The sequence below is a fragment of the Lissotriton vulgaris genome, unplaced genomic scaffold, assembly GCF_964263255.1.
Source record: "Lissotriton vulgaris unplaced genomic scaffold, aLisVul1.2 SCAFFOLD_4523, whole genome shotgun sequence".
Classification (NCBI taxonomy): Eukaryota; Metazoa; Chordata; class Amphibia; order Caudata; family Salamandridae; genus Lissotriton; species Lissotriton vulgaris.
The window spans coordinates 142,309-161,924 of NW_028254896.1; the positions used below are offsets into that span (position 1 = coordinate 142,309).

The window sequence follows — 19,616 nt, forward strand, 5'->3', positions numbered from 1 at the left end:
AATCTATCACAGACGCCTTTCCTCTACTTGTAAATGTTACCTGATTCAAGATCTCCTTAGTTTGCATATCAGTCCTAATTATAAGACCATAACCTGTCTATCACCTGATTCACTGCATTGCCACACAAAGTATGCTCAAAGTTCAAAAAGTTGCAGAAATCAGACCCCACTGCTCCACCGGCTATCATCGGAGATGGGGCATAGTCTAAGGTTGGAATCCCTTCCACCATAAGACCACATAAGCCACATTTATGTCCGTTAGAATAACTTCTAGAGCAGAGGCAAGAGAATCAATAGTTCGTGTATTACTATTAACACAATTATTGTGGTAAAAATATTTAAATATCATTGAAGTTTCGTCACTCGGGAATTGTCAATCTATTTGAAAGAAAGGAGAGTCCAAATAAGTCTATTATCTTGACTGCCAGCGTGAGTTTTCCAAGAGTTAATAGTCCCCCACTCTGATGGCCAGACGATGCCACAGTTGCAGGTGAGAATACATAGTGAAAACCATTTACGTGTACAGTAGACAATAGCCAGTTCTCTTGTAAACATACAGCATGCTTCTCAGATATTAAAGCCACCCAGTTGCTATCATTCAGTTTATTGCTGTGTCCCATAATATTCAGAAGAGGCAGGACATATCGCGTGCCTGTTGCTCCCTCGCAATATTCCAGAAGAGGCAGGACATATCGCATGCCTGTTGCTCCCTTGCAATATTCCAGAAGAGGCATGACATATCGCATACCAGTTCCCTCCGCCCGCAGCTCCGTCGTCCTGCTCTGCCCCCCTTCCCTCCGCCCGCAGCTCCGTCGTCCTGCTCTGCCCCCCCTTCCCTCCGCCCGCAGCTCCGTCGTCCTGCTCTGCCCCTCCCCCTTCCCTCCGCCCGCAGCTCCGTCGTCCTGCTCTGCCCCCCCCTTCCCCCCCCCCGCAGCTCCGTCGTCCTGCTCTGCCCCTCCCCCTTCCCTCCGCCCGCAGCTCCGTCGTCCTGCTCTGCCCCCCCCTTCCCTCCCCCCGCAGCTCCGTCGTCCTGCTCTGCCCCCCTTCCCTCCGCCCGCAGCTCCGTCGTCCTGCTCTGCCCCCCCTTCCCTCCGCCCGCAGCTCCGTCGTCCTGCTCTGCCCCCCCCCCCCCTTGGAGTAATGTCATGCTAGCTGCTCTCAACTAAACACGTTCAAGAAAGTAGTTGCCAACACTGGGAAGTGTCCACTAAAAATGTTGAGTGAGTCGTCCTAGGGCATATTTTAAAACTGCTCCTCTTGCACTCTAGCTAGCACCCACCCCACCATATGATGGTGATGCAGTCCTTTTGGGACGCGTCCCAACCACTGGGCATGGACGTGTGGAGTGTCTCCTCGAATGTGATGCTGGCACAAATAGCAGGCTCACCTCTACTATGAGCGTTGCATCATAATTCAGGGGTTGAGAATCTTTTTTTCAATCTAGCAATAATCTGAATGCTATGTAATAACACATTTATTGTGCTATCAAGTACAACTTTCGGGATGGACTGGTTGCCATGCTACTCTTTTCTACAGTATGGTACAATGTGCCATTGTTATTTTTTTATTTTAAAATGCTACGCTTTGCGTATCGATACATCGTTATAGTTTTTACTTGTGTTGGCTTGGATGCTCTTTATATTTTTTTACTTCGTCCCACCTCAACAAGTATATGTCCTTTTATTTTATTTTTTTTAAACACTGGCTTTATTAAATTGATTCAAATACACCTTATAGTACAAGTTGTACCGACTGAGTTAAGTAATGTGTATGTAAGCTTAGAAGTAGTGTTCTGCTGTGTGACATATTTAGTTTGCTTGACGTCATACAGGTGACGTGCCGCTGTCTGCAGTGAGCGTTTCACCCACTGAGCTACTTCACCACACCTGGCACGTGTCACCTGCAGGTCACAAGACGACCCCTGCAGCAGGCACATCAACACTCTGAGCTGCTTCACGTTGTTTCAAACGTGGTACCAGAGCAAGTCCATTAACGCTGGACATACCTCCCCAGTACAGTGCCCGGAAGCTTACTGCAGCTAGACTAGATCTGTGCAACAGGCGCCTTAACCCTGTCATCTATCTACAAAGCAGTCTGTTGGTGACGAACACAAATGCGTTATTATAAGTTCCCCTTTGTTTTCAGATTTCTGCAGAGTTTATATAAATCCTGCATTTGCACCGCCAGCCTGCATTCATGACCGTCCTTCCTGGCTCCGCCCTGCAGCCCCCCCCACCCCTCTTCTCCCTCAGTTTTCAGATTCTCACAGTAAATTCTAAGCACTTATAGTACTACTGATTTATTCATTCATATTTTCTCTCTCTCTCTCGCATGCCTGCCTGTCTTCCTTCACTCACCCCCGCCCAATGCCTGCTCCGCGCTCTCCACCTGCCTGCCACCCTCCCTGTGCCCAGCAGCCTCCTCCGAGGGTCTCCCTAACTCCCCCCCACCCTCCCAGTGATAATCCACTCCCCTGCTCTTTTCAAAAACTCGTCACTTGTGCCACTCAGCTCACAGACAGGACACCCAGGCTCCCTCCTTTCCCCTCTGCTGGGGGCCAAATAATTTTATTTTTCTGTTTCAGGTTGCTCCGTGGACTATGTCCAGCCATGGCATCAACAATTTGAGCAGCGACGAAGGTTCCCGCAGGCACAGATCCGGGGCCACCGGCGGCCCGTAATTAGTTTCCTTTTATTTCCTGCAGGTCTGTTGCGGAGTTGTGCAGGAAGACAACTGGCAGCGGAATTGGCAACACCGCGGGTGCACTTAAACCCAGCAGCAATTCGGATGATGTCATACAGGTGACGTGCCGCTGTCTGCAGTGAGCGCTTCACCCACTGAGCTTCTTCACCACACCTGGCACGTGTCACCTGCAGGTCCCAAGACGACCCCCGCAACAGGCACATCAACACTCTGAGCTGCTTCACGTTGTTTCAAACGTGGTACCAGAGCAAGTCCATTAACGCTGGACATACCTCCCCAGTACAGTGCCCTGAAGCTTACTGCAGCTAGACTAGACCTGTGCAACAGGTCCCTTAACCCTGTCATCTATCTACAAAGCAGTCTGTTGGTGACGAACAAACTGAGCCACGAATGCGTTACTATAAGTTCCCCTTTGTTTTCAGATTATTTCTGCAGAGTTTATATAAAGTCAGACAATCAGGCGGCAATACTGTGGCTCATATAGGAATGCATTACAACCACTGCATTACAACCAGGGCTGCTTTATCCCTCCCTCTTTTTGGCTCACAACTACCTCACAACTTTACTCTCTATCTCACACTCTCTCTATCTCACTAGCTCACTCTATTTCTATCTCAATCTCACTCTCACTACCTCAGTATATCACGACTCACTCCCTCAAAAATTCACTACATCACTCCCTCACTAACTCACTCTATCTCACTACCTCACAACTTCACTCTCTCTCTCTATCTCACTACCTCACAAACTCACTCCCTGTTTCTATCTCACTACCTCAGAACATCCCTCTACCTCACTCTTTCACTACCTCAGTCTCTCACTACCTCACTCTATCTACCTCTCTCTCATTACATAACTCTCTCTACCTCACTACACCACTCTATCTCACTACCTCACTATCTCACAACTTCTCTCTCTCAAAACATCACTACCTCACTCTCTTACTACCTCACCCTCTAGCTCACAACTTCACTCTCTCTCTCTAACTCACTACCTCAATCACTCTCTATCTCACTACCTCACTCTTTCTATCTCACTAACTCACCATGAAACCCCTGGGTGTCTGTGCGCTTAAAAAGTTTAGAATAACATAACTCGCTTTCACTCTCTTTCACTACCTCTCTCTCTCTCTCACTACATCACTCTATGCTTATATCACTACCTCACAACATCCCTCTCCCTCCCTCAATCTTTCACTACCTCACTCTCTCTCTCACTACCTCACTCTCTCTCACTACCTCACTCTCTCTCTATTTCAATACCTCACTCTCTCTCTCTCACTACCTCACTCTCTCTCTGCTAATGCAATAGGTATCACATATGCAAAAAAAGCTAATGCCGATAGAAATGACAATGCCATTTATTTAGGGATACAAAAAAGATAAAAAAAATAATGAGCAATACCAATAGCTCTACCTATAATATTGCCGAGACCATTGCATTGTAAATGCTTGTTAATCCTGTATCTGGTTTTTCATTTGTTCTAATATCCATTTGTTCCAACATTTGGATGTCTGAGAGATTGTTTTCACCTTGTTCATATAGCATTTCAAAAGTTCTCCTCAAATCAGGTAACTGTTCAATGGTAGTTGTTGTTTCGTTTATTTCAACATTAACGGCTTGATCATCATGCATGGTGGGTTTGTTAGCGTGTATCTTGGCAAGTTTTAATTTCCTGACAAACTTGTACATGTCAATTTTGGTCTGAGTGTAGTCAAAATGAGACCCCGGACAGAACGACAGTCCTTTATTAAGCACCAATTTTTCTTTTTCTGTTAATTGATACTTGGAAAGATTGACAATCAGATTCACTATTTCCTGTTGCGGAGGGGATATTGTCTTCTTGGGCCGCTTGGATCTGTGGGTTTTTCGGGTGCTGGTGAGGGGGTTGGTTGTGTTTGTGTTGTTGTTCCTCGTCCGCCTCTTCGATATGGTCTTCCTCCCCTTCCTCCGCCACGTGACATGCTTTTCTCCAAGTTTATCAATGTCACCTCGTCTAAAACAGACAAGTTTTTTGTCTGGGGTGCTATGCGTGTGGTTCCATCCTCACTGATATCAGACTCACTTGCACTTGATGCAACTTTGTGTAAGGGATAGTTCTTTTTCAAATTATCGTAGCGTTTTGCAAATGTCAGGATTCTACCATGTAGGTAGTCTTACTCATCTTGTTTGAATTTTCGTTCTTTCTCTCCTCAATTTCTTTTTCATACTGATCAAGTCGTGTTTCCATTTCTTTTCTTAATTTTGTAATTTCTTCCTGATTGGCCTTCTTTTGTAATATTTCCTCCGCTTCTTTACTTTTGATAGTTAAATCATCTATATCAATTTTGGCGTGTTTGATCAACAGTCTCATCATATTCAGTGAACAATTGGTATTATTATCCATCCATCCATTCATTCTGTTATTAAGTCTTCTTTAGTATCCGGGTGTGTGGGCATAGTGAAAATGCGAAGGCCTCGTGGGATACGTTTAACCTCCACATAATTCTCAAGTGATATCACTTCCCAGCTTTTGTAGATTTCTTTTTTGTATAAACGCTCCAAAAGGTTCACTTGTTGTCTGAGCGTTACATTTATTTTATCAGGTGTCACATTTTCCTAAATTACATTGGATGTTGTAGCTCCGGATTTAAACCTCATTGTTGCCTTGGAGGCGCGTTTAGCCACTCGCGCTTCCATATTTAGGTTTGTTTCAGTTCCACACCATTTACATCAAGGGTGACTTATTTGGCTACTGTTACTTTAAGGCTCTTTAGACTTTGGTCCGGTTCGCTGAAGTTTGCCGCGTGTTTAATTAAACAGAAGCGGTGTCTCTGAACTTCTGCAGAGCCCGATCGCTTCGATTTCCGCTAACTTAGCTTGTGCAGTTCACAATATTCAGTCGTTTCACTCACCTCTCTCCAAGTGATTAGCAGTTGGTTTCGCACAGCCGCACGGTCCTTCTGCCTTCAGAGGAGGGAGTTTCTCGAGGAAGTATTCTCCTTGAATCACGGAAATCGGGCGCACCTTTCTGCATTGAATTTTTTGCCACAAAGTGATCCTGCAGACAATCTATGCGCTCAACAGCGTGTGCTCGGCTCAGGGGTCGGATCCTGACCCAAATTAGAGTTTGTGTCACAAAGGGAGCGGCACACCAAATTTCTTTTTGAAGCCTTTTAATCAGCGCTTCACCCCACCAACGCGTTTCAGCCTCACAGGGCTTTGTTCACGGTCAGTAAGTCCTTCTACTATTTTCCTTTTAATACTAGCCCATATTAGCCGTAGGTGGCATTATGGGAGTTGTAGTTTGAAATATACACGCTGGATTACGGGCCCAGCGCTGTGCCGCTTGAGCCACAACCGAATCCGGCTTAGGATGAGAGACCAGGCATGCTGGTGAACCAGTTGGGGCCTTATATTTCTTTTCAAGGCGCGGTACTTGGGCAGGTAACGAGTTCGGAGCCTGCATGAGCTTAACTCCCTCCTTCCATATGAAATCGATTATTGGAATTGTGTGGACTGGTTTGAAAGGCTGATGTTTGAAGTCGTAGAGGAAACTGTCATCCTCTCTCTGTGTCCTCAGCAATTTAAAGCGCTGAGCCGCTCGATCTATCAAAAGATGAAAACTGGCAATATCGACTGGAGGGGAATCTCCAGATTCTCATGGTTGAGGAGAGGGCGTCTGCATTTGGTAGTTGTCCCACTCTGCCATGCCGTTTGAGGCATCCTCATTATCTGTGTCATCGTGGACCTCTCCGTCCTCCCGTTCTGGAACTGCCTCATCATCCGCATCCTGAAGATACACAGTAGTGTGAATCTTGACCGACGTTTGAACCTTAGGAGAAGGCGTCGGAGGCAAAGGCGGTGGAGCAGTTGGCGGAGCAGTCGCAGCAGATAACGGTCTAGGAGTACCTTGAGGCGTTGGTGGAAAACACCTGTTGTAGTCGTCCAGCATATGCTGGAGATTCGAAATCAAAGACAAAGGTAAAGTAGCCATTGGAACTTGAACAAACTGGTCTTCAGCGTGAGACTCCTGGTCGCCGCCTTCGTTATCACTGCCGGAATCTTGACATTTGATGATGAGATCAGATGGACTGTGAGCCGCTCAAAGTGTCATCCACATCATTACCAGAGTCAGAGTCAGGCTCAGAGGTAGTGGCAAACCTAGGTGATGGAGGCTGCAGATCTGGAGCAGACAACTGGTGGCACGACAGTGGACGGCGATGGTGTGACGAATCAGTGCCAACGGATGCAGAAACGGAAGTAGATAGAGGCACAAGGGGCAACGAGGCAAAAGAATATGGTGCCACCGTCAACGTTATCGTTTACGGTGCTGAAATGGCCATCGTCGAAGATGACTTTGATGAATCCAGCATCAACGGTAGGCTCGTAGACAAAGCCGTCGTCGACGGTGCAGTCATCGACGGAACTTTTTTAGTTGACATAACCGCTGAGGTTCTACAAAACTTGCAGCTGCCAACTTCATGCTCAGGATAGAGACAATGAATACATTTCTTGTGGAGGTCTTCTTTAAAAAGACGCAATTTCCCACAAGAAGAGCAAGGTCGGAATAAAGACTTACTTGACATGATGAAAGTTCTGGAAACAAGAAGCAGTAGAGGAAAAAACTGAGCAGAGCTCAGGGAGACTCCCTTCACACGACGTGCGGTAGAAAATCTGAGGGCTTGAGCTTCTGAGGAGAAGGTTCTAGAGGGTGCTGGCGCCTGATTGGCTGTAGTGTGGACTAACATAATGACAGTGATATGTTACTAGTGTTTTCTTTCTCTACCATGCATTCCTATGGAGGAATTGTTTTAGAGGTTCAGTTGTGTATTTACTTCTAGTTTTTCTTATGTTATGTGCTCACATTTATGTATATTTTAGCATTTATTGCTATTTTATGTACCGTGAGACTCCCACTTCGACGACGGGGAATATTCAAGCATGTGAATCTATGAAAGACACCCCTAATACTGGAGAAGTTTACTACTCTCTCTCTCTTCCTTAGGGGTAGGGAGAGTACTACTGGGTGTATGCTAATTATGTAATTTTGCAGCAGATTTGCCAGTTGGGAAATGTTTAGGTAGCAAATATATGTTTTCACATATATATACATATATCTTTATATGTATTTTCTATATGCTCTGGGATCCCGCACATAGGCGGGGATTATTCATAGATTATGACCATTGATGAGTATCCCCTGGAGGAGAACTTTAAAAACCACCCAAGAAGGTTAAAGTAGAGGAGGAGGATAGCCAAAGAAATCTTGCTAGAGGAGGAATATATTTGATAAAGATCATAATATATGTCCATGTTATAGGGGGAAAAGGGGGCACTCTTATAATGCTAACTGGGAACAGATGCTATCAGCTACCTCATCCAAACATCACACCGAGTGTCGAAGACTAGTTCAGCACGGCATGGGTAGGAAACACGTCATGGTAGTTTGTATAGATCCAAACAATTCTTGGATAAACACCTGGAGGAAATGTATATCAACGGTCACTCTGAATTACCAATCAGTTCAATCTGTATGTAACAAGCTACTAGCAATCATAATTAAATCCAACTGTTGACTGGAGAGCAAGTGCTTTTATTTATTCATGTACTAATAAGTGAACATTTTCCTGAAACTTGGAACGGGTCAGTTATAAAAACCAATTTTTAAGGAGGATGATTCCTCTGCTTCGGCAAATTATAGACTTACAAGTCTTATGGGTTTAGGTTTACACAAAGAGAATACTCAAATCTATGAAATATTGGATTGAGATCCATGAATTAATCCCCATTAAGTAAGGTGGGCTTAAAGCAGGTCATTCAATAGTGGACCACTGCTTTAGCTGTGAAAACTGTATGTTAGTCGATGGAGGTAAGAGGCAAATTATTTTGCTGTTTTTTTCAGTTTTTGCACAGCATTTGAATTGGTCATTCATGACATACTCTGGGAGAAATTAAACGAATTGAAAATACTCAAGTTTTATTATCAATACTGCAAGAACTCCACAGGGGAATTGGTCATGGGTGAATTAGATTTAAGTAGCTTCTGGTCTAAAAAATATTCCAGTGGTTCTTAACCTTTTTCACTTCTGTGTACCCCCCCACTTAATCATTACTGGAATCGATGGAACCACACCGAATAGTAATTCCGATATGGGGGCTCCCACCGAGTTATTACTGGAAGCCGGGGATTCTGGAATAAGCAAATTTGATATTTTAAATCCCAAAACAATGGAAAACGATGAAATATTTTATTGAATTCCCAATAATAAAAAATAAAAAAAATTTAATAGGAAGGTTGGAGCTTTTCAAAAGTAAATTAAGGCAACTCATTGTCCATACTATTTTCTATTTGATGCACTTGCACTGCCTCACAAATCAATCTGAAGATGCCAACCTAATTTCTAGTCTTTGAATCTCAGATTACTTCACATTTACAGAACCTTTTAAGATGTTCTACTTTACACATTGCTTCTTTATTTATACACACTTTAGTAACCTGTTTAAATTAATTTCAGAACCAGGTGGGGAACCCCGGAGTGAGCTTCGTGGACACCCAGGTGTTCCCGGACAACAGGTTAAAAAGCGCTGGTCTACATCAAGACTGTTTTAGCCCCCAACATTTTTTCCACTTTGTTTACATGATCTTCCCACTACCCTTTTAAGAATAACTTTTTCACCCAGGATGGGAAGCCATCATGTTCTATGTACACATACAGCCTTGTAATTATTGACTTGACTCAACTAGGACTCTAAAGGAAGTTAAGAGCATTTTATAAATATTGCAAAATGAAAAAGTAAATTACTATGGACGAGACTAAAACAATCTGGTTTGGGGCCAACATTAATTCCTTTCATTAGTATGTTGGTTAAGCTAAAGTGGAGGAAATATATTACAGATATTTAGCCATGAATTTTAATAATAAAGCATCCTGGAATATGCTTATCGGTATTCTAAAATCACAGGCTTGATGAATCCTTTCCAAGCTACATAAATTGAGTAACAATTTTGATGGCTCTTCTTTACCATCTGTTTTTTAAGTGATGGTGCAAACCAATCTGTTATATGGTGGCAAGATCCTCTGTATGGGTGGAAAACTGGATTGGAATTTGATTGATGGGCAATGCTTGAAAATGATGTTGTGTCTATCTACATCTTCAATATTCCAAGCAATACAGTTGGAACTCAGATTTACCTCAGAACATTGCACAAGTACACTGTAAACCTTACGACTTTGGCATGGATTTGTTAATTCCATGCACGCTAAAATTGCTATATTTTGCAGAGATGCAATTGTGAATAGTGATTTAAAAGGGCTCAGAGGCTGGGAGAGCAGTTGGTTGTAATTGCAAAGCAGTTATCTCTAGATGCCTCCCTATTAAGAATACTGGGTCTGTAAAAACTTGAATTGTGCTCTAGGGTTGAAGTGGTTCCTAGAAATATGATTAGATTTCTTTAATAGAGAACAGCTCCATTATCTTTTTATGCGATTCATAGCAAGCAGATACAGTATTTCCACATACTTACCCTCTCCTGAATCCAAAAACGAGGCCTCCAATTAAAAAAAAATAGAATTGACTTAACCCATTTTTTACGCCCCGTTGGAGTTGGCAAGACTCCTATAAGAAATTGAGGGGATTTGTAACTGTGGGTTAAGCGTGAAGTGTACCAATTCATATATATTGACGGATTGTTTGTTTTAATGGTATTTAAGACTACATTTTTTAAAGCCTGTTTTAAACACATACGGTATTAATTCGCATTGTGAGCAATTGAGGTTTTTATTTGAAATGCAATCAGATATTTTTTGTGAAGTCTGAACATTTTTTATTAACTTTAAAGGTCTGTAAAATCGGACTTTACTTATCGTGAGCCCCTAATAAATAGCTGGGCTATGAAAGTATCACACAGACATTGAGCAGAATACTTCCCAGAATAGGACTTAATCGCTCCTTAGAAGAACTATGTGATCATTCATCGCACCACTTGCCATTCCAAAATGAAGACCTTATGTGGATTGTGGCCACCTCTGGGTCTAAAGTGTCAGCATTGGAATTTCTTACACCATCAGGAACGAAGATAATCATTTCCACATGAGCAAAATGGTGAAATAAAAGGTTCTTTAACCTGAGGGAATACATATGGTTTTTGCAAGAAACAACCCTAACAAGCAGTTTGCTCTCTAGCAACAGACTCCCTACATATTCTTGTAGGGCAGAAAAACCCACTTTTGATCCACAAGCTAAGGCTCAGTCTACCAATATGCTGACAGAGATCAAAACAATGTAGATGCACAAGGACAGACCAGATTATGTTCAGATGTCCTTGCTGGCTAAGTGAGGTTCTGCACAAAAAAACGAATGCATATCTTTCGGGGTTTGTAAAGTGAGTCCACCAAAAGCCTTGAGTAAAAACGTGACACAGGGCATATGAACATTTCAAGAAGTGAGAGAGGATCCTGGGATAACGGAGTGGAGAAAATATACCTCTTAAATGCTACTTGTTCTGAAGGGACATGGGGGGGTGATGGCAAATTACTTTTCTCATGACAATATATAGCAACTGCCTTGGTTGCACGAGGAATCTGCAGTGAGCTCCTGCTACAAACTCTAGCATTGCTACAGAGAGGTGCAAGGCAACGTTACCTGTTGGCAGAACTCCTTGACAGTGCGACCACCCTCAATGAAGTGTTCAAAGAAGTGGTGCTCCCGTTGCAGGTAGCCTGAGGTCAGCAGTCGAAGGTACACCACCAAGTAGTCCGAGATGCCTTGGTCATTGAAGGCAGCAAGCAGGTCGGTCAGGGGCATGCGCTTTTCCACTAGCTCGATGAGGTCCATGAACTGAATGAAAGGACACATATTGGAGGAAGACATTGGAGTCACAGATTCAAACACGTATCCAGCCCCTGCATTTCCCCCCACCCCACACTCACATCCATTACCATCTAGGGTTACTGCTTGAATATAAGAGGTTGCAGGAGGATGAGCGGATCATCCAATTTCTGGATAGCGATGAGTGTGTGACAGGTGCTAGATTCCAGAAGAGCTTGGAGGAGATCTGGGGCTGGCGTATGCAGTCACTGGCTCAAAATGAACCCTGACAAGACTGAGATGATGACAGTGGGAGTCAATGAGAACATATGAAACTCAATCTTCTGCGCTCTGAGGTGGGTGACTGTCCTAGGTGTACACAAGTGCTGAGGAACCTAGTTCCTTTTCCTCTCCCCTCAAATTTCAGAACTTACACCTGAACAACTACTCCAATAAAAAGCAACTACAAAAAATCATGCCTTGCCTCATACTATCATGGGATAATGGCAGTCACAGCTTAATTAATTTTCTCCTGGTCCCACAAAGAAGGATTGCATATAGTCATTGGTCTTAGCTCGGACAACAGCTTACAAGCTGGAATTACCTACTTCCTGCATGCTTTGCTACAATGCCAGTTACAATGCCTGTTAAGAATTAGCTAGGTTTGTAGATTTTGTGTACATTTCCTTAGTGGGCTTTCTTTGTATTCCACATTAGTGACATCTCAAATGCTTACTGTAGGTTGGTAATGGTGCAGGTGAGGGTGGGCTTGCGGTTGTAGAGAGCCACAGTCATTTTCCATAAGTGAAGTAGCAATTCCTAATATAATTCTCTTTACGCTTTTCACTGGCCTGAATTCTTAACTTGCATACTTTAATGGACATAAGCAGCCATTTTCTAATAAATGTAAAAGCAGTTATCCTGTGATGCTTACCTTCTCAATAGCGCTAGTCCTCCCAGTTATGTATCTGAGACCACTGTGACAAGCTGTACAGTTTTGGCTCTCGGAATCTAGTAAAACCAAGAGATTTCTACATTTGCTTTAAAGGGTACTGTGTTTCTAAATATGATTTTTTGGTCAATGGAGAGGCGAGAACTGTTAGACTATCTGATCAAACGCTGACGCAATTAAACCTGTGGTGCAGCTGGTCCAAGCCCTTCATTAAAGTAACCGCACAACACAAGAAAAGAGTGTGGAAACAATCATGGTGCAAAATGGTTTAAAGGTTGCTCTCACCTGTGGAGATGTGAAAGAGTGATCAGAGAACGAATAGTTTACCGGTCGGTGTAGTTTTGCAGCTTGAAGATCTTTCTGGATTCACTATGCTGTGCATTATTCCGCGGTCTAGTGGTTGGGTCCGGAATCGTAGTCTTTTCTTTCTTTTTTTTTGTAGCCCAGGTGGGCGTTAACGTCCCACCTTTTGGTGTACTTCCTAGGACGTTGGCGCACTTCCTGCGAAAGCTCCCACCTTTGGGTGCTATCTTCGGATTCTTTTTTCTTGTTTTTGTGTTCTTTGTGAATCCTTTGGCAATGTTTTCTATTTCTTCTTCAAGTAAGTGATTTTTCCGCTTTGTCCTTTAAGGTGTCTGTTCCTATATTGACCTTGTATTACCACCTTCTTCTCCTGCCTCATCTTTCTGGCGGACGTGGGTGGGTTCGCTAGTGAATCCAGAAAGATCTTCAAGCTGCAAAACTACCCAGACAGGTAAGAAACTATTAGTTTTGCAGCGTGAATCTTTCTGGATTCACTGTGCTGTGCATAGACTTTGTAGCGGTTTGTTATGTCTGTGGCGGCTGGGTGGAAGATGAGCTTTGGTTGTTGAATATATGTTGAAGCACCTTCTGTCCCACTTGTGCTTCCTTGTTCATTTGTATATCCACACAGTAGTGCTTAGTGAACGTGTGCACTGAAGCCCATGTTGCCGCCAGGCATGTCTTGAATGGGTGTGTTAGCCAGGAAGGCTATTGTTGCTCCCTTCTTCCTGGTAGAGTGGGCTTGTGCCCCTTCTGCTAGTTCTTGGCCTGCCTGTTTGTGGCAGAATTGTATAGTTTGTGCGATCCATCATGCGATGGTCCCCTTTGTTACTGGTCTACCCAGGAAACTGCTTGCGAAGGACACAAAGAACTGCTTTGTTTTTCTGTGCTCTTTAGTTCTTTCTATTTAATGCACACTCTTCTAGCGTCCAGAGTGTGCAGTGCCCTCTCTGCGCTTGTGAAAGAAGCTTGGTATTTGTAGTCTGGTTCATGTGGAACCCCGAAACCACCTTTGTCAAAAAGTGTGGGTCAGTTCTCATTACCACCCTATCATTGTGTATCTGAATTTAAGGTTCTTGCAGTGTTAGCGCTTGTAGTTCGCTTACCCTGCGCAGCAAGGTGATTGCCACCATGCGAAGCGAGGTGATTGCCACAAGAAAGGCTATCTTCATTGTCAGCATTTGGAGGGAGCCCTTATGGATGGGTTCAACGGGCGCTTTCATGAGCTCTGTTAGGACTAAATTAAGGTTCCATGCCGGAGGCGGCATCCTCTTAGGTGGTGCGATCCTTTTTGCCCCTTCCATGAATCTCTTTACTGTTTGTGATGTAAAGAAGCTCTTTCCTGTCTCTCCTCTTGTGTAGGCTACTATCCCTGCAAGGTGTACTCTTAGCGAGGATGAACTTAGTTTAGCTTTCAGAAGGTGCGTGAGATATCTTAGCACAGTTGATTCCCTTGTCATCTTGTGTAGTTTCTTCTTGCTGCACCATTGTGTGAACCTTTTCCATTTTGCCACATAGCACCTTTGTGTGCTAGGTCTCCTTGCCGCTCGTAGCACCCGTAGGGTGCTCTCAGGTAACCTTAGGTGTGCAAACTCTATGCCTTCAGGAGCCATGCCGCTAGGCTGAGGCTCTCTGGCTCTGGGTGTAGTACTTCTACGTTTTGCATAGAGAGTAAGTCCTTTCTTTCCCCGAACTTGTGGGGTGGTCCCAGTGCCATTTTCATTATTTGTGAGTACCAGGTCTGCCTTGCCCTCAGAGGCGTCACCCAGATCAGTGTCATATTGCTGGTTCTGCACTTGTCGAGTACCCTGTGTATCAGCGGTATCAGGGGAAAAGCGTAGGCAAATGTTTTCGACCAGCTTATCCATAGGGCATTCCCCTGGGATCGCTCCTCTGGATGCCTGGATGCGAAGTATCGGCATTTTGCATTCTGGTGTGTTGCAAATAGGTCTATCGTCGGAGTTCCCCACATCCTGAATAGCCTTTGCGTTTCCTGTGCATTGAGCTCCCACTCGTGGGATGCTGAAGTCTGTCTGCTGAGCCAGTCTGCTTTCACATTGTCCTTCCCTGTAGGTGTATGGTTAGCAGGTCTATTTTGAGTGGGATGGCCCATCTCCACATTTCCTGTGCTAGGTTGGACAGTGCGACTGATTGTGTTCCTCCCTGCTTGTTGATGTAGAACATCGATGTTGTGTTGTCTGTATCAAAACTCTCTGGTTGTACAGTTTTTGGAATGCCTTGAGGGCGAGGAACATGGTCTTCAGTTCCAGGTAGTTGATGTGTCTGGCCACATCTGCTGGAATCCACAGACCCCTCACTTTGAGCTTGTTCATGTGTGCTCCCCGTCCCATCTGGGATGCGTCTGTGGTGATGGTCACCGTTTGGATTGGTGGTGTTAAGGGATTCCCCCTTGTTATGTTCTCCCTGTTCCAACATGTAATCTCCTCCTGCACTGCATGCGTTACAACCACTAGATCTTCCCAACTTCCTGAAGCTTGTGACCATTGTTGTAGCAGCCATTCCTGGAATGGTCTCATGTGGAGCCGTATATTGGGGACCAGGTGTATGCATGACTCCATCATCCCCTCGATCTTGCTCGCTGTCCTCACTGTCAGAGCTCGCCCCTTCGGGTAGTGGTGTGTCTCCTTCAGCAGAGCCAGTGTTCTCTTGTCGCTGGGGAACACTTTGCTCTGTATGGTGTTGATCTGTTCCCCTAGGAAGATCTTCACTTGCTCTGGTTCAATTGAGGACTTCCTCCAGTGTATGGAGAATCCTAGGTCTGTTAGTGTCTCAGTGACCAGCTGTGCGTGTTCCTTGCATGTCCTGTGTTAACTTGCTTTTATTAGCCAGTCGTCAAGGTAAGGGTATACATGAATCTCTTCCCTGCGCAGACCGCTGCCAAGGCTGCGAGATATTTGGTGAACACCCTTGGTGCGGACTTTAGACCGAAGGCTAGGGCTGTGAACTGGTAGTGTTCTTTGTCGATGGTAAATCTTAGCAGATGTTTGTGCTGCCTGTTCATGGGAATGTGCAGGTAGATATCTTTGAGGTCTATGGTGGACATGAAGTCTCCGTCCCTTATCTGAGGAATGACCTCTTGGAGGGATGTCATTTTGAACTTTTTTGTCTTTATGTATTTGTTTAGGAACCTTAGATCCCGATGGGTCTTAGTGTTTCGTCCACTTTTGGAACTAGGAAATAGTTTGAGTACACTCCCTTGCTCCTTTCTCTGAATGGAACTGGTTCGATGGCCTCCTTTCGGAGGAGTTCTTGTGATTCCTCTAGGAGTAGCGCTAGTTCTTTTCCTGAATGCGCCTATCTCTTTGGTTTTCTGTTTGGTGGTTTCTTTTCCAGGTCTATGCAGTATCCAAACTGTATGATGTTGAGTATCCATTTGTCTGAAGTTATCTTCTTCCACTCCTGGAAGAATTGTCTTAGCCTGCCTCCTACTGATGCTACATGGTCGTCGATGTTTGGTCTGTGTAACTCCCTTTGTTGGCCTTCTTGTGCTCCACCCTCTGAGGGATCGTGTGGATGGGCACGCTTTGCGTGACAGAGTCACTTTGAGCTGGGTTGTTGGCCCCCTCTTCTTGTTTGCCCTCGTCCATTCGCCCGCCCGCAAAAGGACGGGCCCCGAGGCTGGTACTGCCAGGTTTGCTTTTGCGGCCCCTGCTGGGATTGACTGTCGCCCTGGTGTGCCTGCTGGAATGTCTGGTGTGACGTTCCCGACCCGGTTCCTCCCCTTCCGTTTGGTCTCCCTGTCGGGGTACCCCTTCTCATCCCTCTGAATTGTAAGGCCCGCATGGACCTTGCAGTTTCATTTTCTTTCTTTAGCTGGGTGAGTTTTTCATCCACCGGTTCCCCGAACAGTCTCTCTCCATTGAAAGGAGTGCTCAGAATGTTGTTCTGTACTTCCGACTTGAAGTCTGAGATCCTAAGCTTCTTTCTGTGATTCCTAGCATCATAAGTCTGCTGGATGTGTTCGCCCCATCCAAGGCAGTTTTCAGGCAAGCATTTGCTATATTTTTTCCCTCCTCCACCAGGTGTGATGCCCTTTGCTGGTATTCCTCGGGGAGGTGCTTGAGCAGTTGCCCCATCTCCTTCCAATGCTGGTACTGGTGTCTGTTCAGTAGGGCATTGGAGTTCGCCATGCGCCAGTGTACTGCTGCATTTCTCTCTATTTTTCTCCCAGTTAGGTCCATTCTCCTTCTTTCTTTGTCTGGTGGTGGCCCTGATGTTGTTGGGACGTTTGCCCTCTTTCTGGCTGTTGTCGCAATAATGGAGTTCACTGTGACGGATCCCTGGATGTAGGGAGGGTCCTGAGAGGAGTGTTTGTATTTTATCTCTGCCGTAGGAGTTACAGACCTGCAGGTCGCTGGGTCCATGACACTCGGAAGCATGGGGAGGAACTGACTCTTTGTTTGAGTGGGGAGCAGGGTCTCTAAAAGGAAACATGCCTTTGAGTTTTCCTCCTCCAGTTTAACTCCATAGGCCGCTGCAGCGTTTTTGATAACCATGTTATAGGCCCCAATGTCATCTGGTGGCGAAGGCCTTGAAGGATAAGTCTCCACGGGCTCGTCTGGGTTTTCGGAGTCGAGGTCCTGCCAATCCAGGTCCTGTGTCATCGAGAATGCCGAGCCGAAAGTAGTTTGCTGGTCATCGTCGCCTTCTTTCTTATAGTATAGGCCCTTTTCCTCTAGGTGTTCCTGGTGCTCAGGAGTTTTCGGCGGCCATTCGGAGTCGAACTCCTCTTCCTCTTCTATTTCGACAATCGTAGTCGGGGTTTAGAAGGAATAGTGAACCTCTTCATTTTCTCGTCGAACTCTCTCTTCCTTTGCAGGATGTTCTTCATTTCGGCCACGAGCCTTCTCGGAGGCATGCTCGGCGTCGAGCGTTTCGGCCGATCTCTTCGACTTAGTCGACGACGTCAAAGCAACCTTCGGCGCCTGGGAGTCCTTTTCGAAGGATCTGCTGGGCTGTTTGTCCTTGGATGCAGCTGCGGCCGACGTGTTTTCGGCACCGGTGCTCCCTTCGAGGACTTAGACTCTGTTTTTCAAGAGTCCTGATCGGGCTTTCGAGAGTCTGTCGGGGTTTAGGGGTCGATGTCTCTCCTACCTCTTAAGATGCCTTCTTATCGGTCTCTACGACCGTGTAGTCATCTGGTCCCTCGGCAATGTTGTCCTCTTCGTCGCTGGGGAGGCCCAGGTCCGGAAGCGACGGAGATTGGCCTTTGCTTTGCATGGAGTAGTTGGCTCTCCTCTGCCTTTCTTTAACCCCGAGTGTCTTCGGGGTGAAGGCAGAGCAGGCGTTGCAATCCTTGCTCTCGTGGTCGACCGGTAAGCAGAGGTTGCAGACCGAGTGCTGGTCCTTCTGCGCATATTTGTGGAGGCAATTACGGCAGAATTTAAAGGGTGTTTTGTCCATTCCTGCGCTCAGGGGGCCCCCTGTGTGTGCATTCTCCGTTGGACGTCGAAGATCTCGAAGTTCTCCTCCTTCTTCGTCGTCCCGGCTTGTTGATCTTGTTCCTCCCTCAGTACCTTCTCCAATCTTTTCTGTGAAAATTTCACCTTTTTCTTCTTCTTTCCTCCAAAAACACTGAAGCCTTTCGGTGACGATCCAGACACAACTGCGGAAAAAATAAACTGAAGATGGTGCCCAGAGGGGGGAGCCTCCGCAGGAAACGTGCCGACGTCACAGGAAGTACACCAAAAGGTGGGACGTAGACGCCCACCTGGGCTACAAAAAAAAAAAAAAAAGACTACGATTCAGGACCCAACCACTAGACTGCAGAATAATGCACAGCATAGTGAATCCAGAAAGATTCATGCTGCGAAACAGAGGGATACAGTTCTCTCGGATAGTGCAGTATGTTATGTTAGAGAATCTTATAAAGTCCTTGTATACCCAAAAAGAGCGCTTGCTGCTAGCTGAAGAAACAGAGCCAGGGGAAAAGACCAGAAAGAAAGTTTAACAGGAAGAGAAGAGCAATGTTTTTAATGCCTACCTAAAGGCCAACAAATTGGGCAGGGTTTTGATGTGTAATGGAAGTGCATTCAATGCCCTAGACATACTGAGCACAAAACTACGGCCAATCGCCAAAATAAAACACATAGCAATGCAGTAGGATAAACAATGGAAGCTACTTCCTCGCCAACTCTGCCAGACACCCCTACCATTCTCCATGGGACTTACTGTATTGTGGAAATCTTCAATGGTGAACTCTGTAAAGCCTTGGTTTACAAGATCCTCTTTGCTTTTGGCTGCTATTATTTTGAACCTGGAGACACAAACAAAAGTACAAAGACACAAGAGTTCACTTTTTGAGTGACATGTTCTGCAGTAAGGCCTGCATGTTGTCTATCTCCTTCACCCCTAAATAAAATCTTGCATTGTCAGGTTGGCAGTAATAAACCTCTCTCCTACACCCACCTCTGCTTGAAATGAATTGATTTTTGTGCAATACTAGATTATGGTTTAGCCTCACAGGGCTTACTTTTAGAATCAGAATGCTCATTTCTTCTCATACAGGTAAACAAATCAAAATTATCAATTTTCAACTAACTTCTGAAAAAATGTCATGCCCTCAACTGCCCCATCTTATCTTATTTGAACTGTTCATTCAAATGCTCCTCACACTGGCCTATCCCATTGCTAGGTATCTTTTGTCTCTCCAATCAGTATTTCACACGAAATCCTTCTTTGGTACTTGGGGCCAAAAAGAAAAACAATTCTTCCCATTTTAGTTTTACTATATTGCGAGCACAATAATATATACTTCGAGCCCAAAAAGAGATGAGCCTCACCAACCCTGATAGGGTCCATCCTGTCTGCACACTTCCTGGATTTTGAATCTGCCTTGATCCAAATG

At 45.1% G+C, this 19,616-nt stretch overlaps 1 protein-coding gene across 1 annotated transcript in view; it reads right to left on the reverse strand.

Annotated features, from left to right (window-relative positions):
* The window catches only part of LOC147659377 (ubiquitin thioesterase OTUB1-like), a gene marked incomplete at its 5' end in the record, with an annotated part of 50,597 nt that extends 31,572 nt beyond the window's left edge, over positions 1 to 19,025 (reverse strand). Inside the window, 2 exons of the mRNA XM_086951788.1 lie at positions 11,329 to 11,523; positions 18,941 to 19,025. Of these exons, the coding sequence (XP_086807914.1) occupies positions 11,329 to 11,523; positions 18,941 to 19,025 (280 nt within the window). The remainder of the gene's footprint in view (positions 1 to 11,328; positions 11,524 to 18,940) is intronic.
* Between the last annotated feature and the right edge of the window lie 591 nt (positions 19,026 to 19,616).